The sequence below is a fragment of the Micropterus dolomieu genome, linkage group LG04 (genome assembly GCF_021292245.1).
Source record: "Micropterus dolomieu isolate WLL.071019.BEF.003 ecotype Adirondacks linkage group LG04, ASM2129224v1, whole genome shotgun sequence".
Classification (NCBI taxonomy): Eukaryota; Metazoa; Chordata; class Actinopteri; order Centrarchiformes; family Centrarchidae; genus Micropterus; species Micropterus dolomieu.
Genome location: NC_060153.1, coordinates 15,128,990 through 15,134,490, shown reverse-complemented (window position 1 = coordinate 15,134,490; position 5,501 = coordinate 15,128,990). Strand labels below are relative to the sequence as shown.

The following is a 5,501-nucleotide window of genomic DNA, read 5'->3' as shown; positions in this document are numbered from 1 at the left end:
TATATATATATATATATATATATATATATATATATATATATATATATATATATATATATATATATATCTTAAGCAACTTTCAGTTCAAAGCACCTTGATTTTCACAGTAGATGTGGGTTCTAATTTGTCTTTGCAGGAAAAAAGGTTTTGTTGTTAAAGTGTTTACATTTATGAATATAAAATGTATCAGGTGGAGTTTGTTCTCATCCTGCTGTTCTAAAGAAACCAAACGACACATTTTCCAATTTAAGTGAGACAAAAAGAGCGAAACGTAACAGAACAAAGCTTTTGTAATGTGTGTCTCTTTTTTTCTCAATTAAATTTGAAAAACAAAGGAAATGAGACGTAAGCACGTCTGTCCCTCTTCCGCTGTCGTACGGTTACTGCGGCGGATGTTGATGTTTTGTTTCACAGCTCGCCGAATGATGTGAACTGTATCGTCTCCGGGACGGGTTGATATATTTTGTTTGTGATTGTCCTCGCGGTTTTCTACTGTTCTCCCTGTAAGCTTTGTCTGTTCGTCGGCATCGTGTCTCTCCCGGTGTCTCTCCCGGGAAGCGCGAGGCCGAGTCGTGCGATGATGGAGGACTTTGATGAGATCTACGAAGAGGAGGAGGAGGAAGAGGAGGACGAGGACAGGGCCGCGGAGGAGCAGCTCCTCAAGTACGCTCCGGACCCGGTGGTGGTGCGAGGGTCCGGCCACGTCACTGTGTAAGCAACCGGCGACGCTTACGGGCACCGAGAAAGGAGTTTACCGTTACCTTGAAATGATTAGCATCCGCGGTCTCCGTGAATAGCGAAGTTAGCTAACACTGGTGACCTAGCATAGCCAGTTAGCTAGCTTCTAAGTTAGCAGGGAGCTAACGTTAACCCTGCGTGCAGACGAGGAGTGGCTAAGATTTAGCTTTCGTTTTAGAGTCCATGGCGTAATAAATGTGTGTTTATTGTTTGCTACGTAGTGTGACGTGTTGTTGCGTTTCAAGTCAAGACAGTTTGTCCCCGTTATTGGTTCCACTATTTCAGGGAACACAGGATCAGACTCGTTATCTGATTTGTACTGAAGTGGGTCTAAAAGGTTAAATGTAGCTAAATCGTGCATACAGATTGGTACTTCTACCCTGGATCTCAAACTATGCCCAGCCAAATATTAACTTAAAGTTGTTGTAGCAGTAGGAACTGAAGTTACTGGATGTTGTCTGTAGGTAGGAGCACTGAGAGTGTTAGCTGCGGGCTAGCAGCAGTGTGTTACTGTAGTTTGGGGTTCAAACTACTGATATAATTCACTCAAATTAGCTGTGTTTTCATATTGTTTCCCCTTAAGGCTCTTTCTCACACAGTCTTGATAGTGCATTGGATGTCAGCATTTTCTCTTGTTGGCCGTCTTGGCCACCTATGTGGTTGTGTAATGCAGCCCAGAGTGAACAGTGAAATCTATCAAGTCCTGTGCAGTGTAGAGGGGCTGCTTCTGTAGAATACACTTTGTTTGATTTAGGACTAAGGCACATGCATGTAGTTGGGGTTTTGGGTGTATATTGTAACTATGTATCATCTTAATATCCCTTAAACATTTTATATGAATTTCTGTTTTGATATTATAAAAATGTGTGTGTTGAGAAGCTTCCTCAAAAATTAGATGGTGCATCTCAGGACGTTTATGCTGATGCACATTACCATTAGAAAAGTAATAATTTACCGTTGATACCTGCTCGCCTTAGCAGGTTTACCTTTGGCTACGTGGAATAAAATAGCTCTCCACAGGAGGCCTGAAATGTAAAATTGAGTAGCACACATGATAGACAAGACTTGATGCCACTTGGCAAACAGTTCTTTATTCAAGCCAGTCAGCCAAATGGGTTGTATTTCTGCTTATGTATAACGTATTACTTTTTTCCCTGCCCCCCACAGGTTTGGGCTTAGTAACAAATTCGAGTCAGAATTTCCTTCTGCACTTACGGGAAAGGTGAGAGTCTTGTCATTATTTATTAGTCAATTTTAACTCACACCACAGGATGTACAATATATTCTAGCCAACAGTGAAAATATGATACTTAATTTGATACATTTTTATATTACAATTGCTTAATATTCTGCAGCGCAGAACATATGATGAACATATGAAATTTTTGTGGCACAGGTAAAATAGTTTTGAACTCTACATAAAGCATTCCAATAGGGCTGAAACGATTAATAAAATGCATCGACGCAAATTCTTTCCATCGATGCTTCATTTAATCCATATAACTATAAAGCACACTGTTTCGCACAGACATTTATTACTGTCGCACATCGCGCTTACGCTGTCAACACGACATGATTATAATGGAGCTGTTTGCAAAGTGGAGGAAGAGAGAGAAAATAGTGAGGGACAAAAAAGAAAGTGTCCAAAGCATGGGATTATTTCAAGCTAAAGAAAATGACAACTCTGTAATGTTACCTTCCGTCCACCGTAAAATGAAATTTAGGTCGCCTCGGCAACAGCACGATGGCATCTGATCAGAAAGCAGCCGGTGTTCTGTCCGCAGACATTTTAGCATTTAGCATTTAACTGAAATCATGATTGATTGTTGAGTTGAAGGCTAGCCAAACTAAGTCCTCAGCTGAAAATGTACACACGTGCGTGTACTAATCCATCCTTTCACCCATATTCTTTGTCTTTATAATTGCCATCTTTATATTAACAAACAGCTGTTTCGTGTTCAGGATCGCTCATTTCATGTTTCACATGTGTTTTCTTGACAAAACGTGGTTTGGAGACCAGCGTCGGGTGACACAGCAGCTGTCAGCTTGTGTAGTGTGTGACTCCGTGTCACCGATCAGTCACTTAGTGTGAACGCCACAACAACTTCAAGACTTAACTATATTGACTGTACCATGTATGTGCTCTTCACCAGGTAGCACCAGAGGAATTCAAAGCCAGTATCAACCGTGTGAACAGCTGCCTGAGGAAGACGCTGCCAGTGAATGTGCGGTGGCTGCTGTGTGGCTGTCTCTGCTGCTGTTGCACACTGGGCTTCAGTTTGTGGCCTGTTATCTGCCTCAGCAAGAGGGTGAGAGACCCATCTATGTTGCATTTGCACCAGTATCATAGTAATTCCAAATCAATAATGGAAAGAATATCATCTAATGTCACTGTTGCCTTCCAGACAAGAAGATCTATAGAGAAACTTCTGGAGTGGGAGAACAGCAGACTTTACCACAAGGTGAGTAGTGAATGAATTAATGGATATATGTGTGTATTAATATTGTACCTTGTTAGGGTATGTTCTAAAAAAAATCTGTGATCACTATTGCACTCTGTTTGCAGTTGTGTTTGCATTGGAGACTAAGCAAAAGGAAGTGTGAAACCAACAACATGATGGAATATGTAAGTATATGTTGTGGTTAGTTGGCTGGGTGCAATGGTTCCGAATGAAAACATATGTATCAGGTGTTATTACCACAAACAGCAGTGTGTAAAAAGGATTCAGAGCATTGCATTGGGTTGAGCTTGTATCAGGTATTGGAGAGATGATAATACATAATATAGGGAGGCTGGATTAAGTAGTTGATAGATGAGTTTGAAGGCCAGAACAACTGCACAACACTTTATAATGCTATGAGGAAAGATTTAACAACCGGAAATACATGGCATCATCATGGCTGCATCATTTTATCCTCCATTGCACAAACTGCAAGGTTAACAGTAGAATGACAATGGTCGTGTTACATAGTAATCTAGAATGAAATGTGCACTGTAATGTGTTTTATTGTTCAATGCTGTGCACTAGGGCTGTGCAAAAACACATCAGTGTGCTTGGTCACATTGATTTGCAACACCACCTGCAATTGCTCAAAATGATGAGATAGTAAAGTGATAGCTTCTTTGGTAGTAGCAACAATGTGGCAAAATCTTGATCGTCTCTCAGTAACTGCTTTTTCTCTTATACGCTCCAGGTAATCCTAATAGAGTTCTTACCTAAGATCCCCATCTTCAGACCGGACTAGCCCGACTGCAGGTGATCTTAAACCTCCAAAGCTGTACCACCACAATGGCTGTCAAACTCCTGAATAAGTACCTCTCCCAATATTTTTGTTTACAGGGTAACATTGATCCACCACCATTCTCCCGCACATACCTTGTCTTACACCCTTGTTTACAAATCCAGCATCCCAAAACTTGTTTTTGGAGTGAATTCACTATTGAACCACGGTCTATCGGGCGAGCTGGCACACTGTCAGGCCATGATAACCGGCACCAGCCTGTGGGATGTCAGGGGAGAACCAGCCATGGGCAGCGTTATGGATTGAAACTTGGAGCTGGAGACTAGACTCTTAAATTGAGTTCTGTAAGCTACAACTGGAACTGTGTCACTTGTATGTTCCCTAACCTAAGCACATGGCACGGTCAGACCATGATAGAGCAAACACTTTTACATGTTCCTTAACTGTCTCGCCACCAACTTCACCTGCAAAAAATACACCCTAGTGCTTTTGTACCAGATGGATTGGAGCTCTGGATAATTACTAGAAGCTGTAGAGGCAACATCACGTGGAACTCCAGAGGAGCCTTCATCCAAATCAGCTCTGCAGCAGACAGACTTACAGGAACATGTTGAGCCAGTGGCCAGAACAGCGGAACTCCGTAATGTCACTCTACTTATCAGCTACCAGACATTCTTATCCTCTCGCCTCCTTTCATATCTCTGCACACTTCACAGTGCATCACATAACCCAGTGACAATCACACTCACTCTTGACTGTCCTCCATGTAGTATGATTGGGTCTTTATGCTACACAGTTGATCTGGAACAATTTGTTTTCAGCATTATGTGCACCCAGGTGATGGGCTGCCTACCAACTACTCGCAGTGGAACAAGTAAGAAGGTCACCTTTTTCTTTTCTTTTTCTTTTTTTTTTTAACTGTTTTGGTAAAGGAGAGGCAGTCAATGCTCACAAAACTGTTTGGTGTGTGACAAAGAAACATAAGCAAAAAAGAGACAAATCAGATATTAAGGGATTCTCTTACTCTGTAAAGCAGGGTTCTTCATTCACGTTTTTTTTTTTTGTTGTTGTTGCCATAACCGTTCTTTGTTATTTTTACTGTAGTAATTTATAAATGCCTGATTGCGCATATAATATGTGCATTTGTGAAATAGGCCTCGTGTACATTTTTTTTTCTTACAAAGGTTCTTTCCTTTTTGTCTTTATGGTCATGTGTCAACACTGAAGCACACAATCGCTTTGTCCTTAACAACTTCACATGGCCTCTCTTCCTTATCTGCTGACCCTGGCTTACTTATACAAGGGCTCAAGTTAAAATGTGGTTCTTGAGCAAGTTCCTCTGTTTTAGTTATAATCTGACTCATTACATCCAGAAGTCTTGGGTGACCATGAGTGTTCGGTCCTCTTTGTTAGGTGTTAGATAATAACAGCGTTCTGTATCATGAAGCAGGATTACTAGTAATAGCACACTATTTGCAAATCAAGAATATGGACTTAAAGCTGGGGGGGGGGGGGGGGCT

General features: G+C 41.3%; 1 protein-coding gene across 1 annotated transcript; it reads left to right on the top strand.

The window, feature by feature from the left end:
• Positions 1-364: 364 nt before the first annotated feature.
• On the top strand, positions 365-5,367 carry chic2 (cysteine-rich hydrophobic domain 2). Its single transcript, XM_046047828.1, has 7 exons — positions 365-711; positions 1,906-1,960; positions 2,892-3,047; positions 3,144-3,200; positions 3,305-3,364; positions 3,934-3,995; positions 4,080-5,367. Exons 1-6 carry the CDS (start codon positions 578-580, stop codon positions 3,982-3,984), a joined length of 513 nt encoding a protein of 170 aa, XP_045903784.1. The 5' UTR covers positions 365-577; the 3' UTR covers positions 3,985-3,995; positions 4,080-5,367.
• The last annotated feature ends 134 nt before the right edge of the window (positions 5,368-5,501 follow it).

Coding starts and splice junctions, on each gene's coding strand:
- chic2 (XM_046047828.1), top strand. CDS start 578: ATGATGGAGGACTTTGATGAGATCTACGAAGAGGAGGAGGAGGAAGAG. Junction 712..1,905: donor GGGTCCGGCCACGTCACTGT/GTAAGCAACCGG, acceptor TGCCCCCCACAG/GTTTGGGCTTAGTAACAAAT. Junction 3,048..3,143: donor TTATCTGCCTCAGCAAGAGG/GTGAGAGACCCA, acceptor GTTGCCTTCCAG/ACAAGAAGATCTATAGAGAA.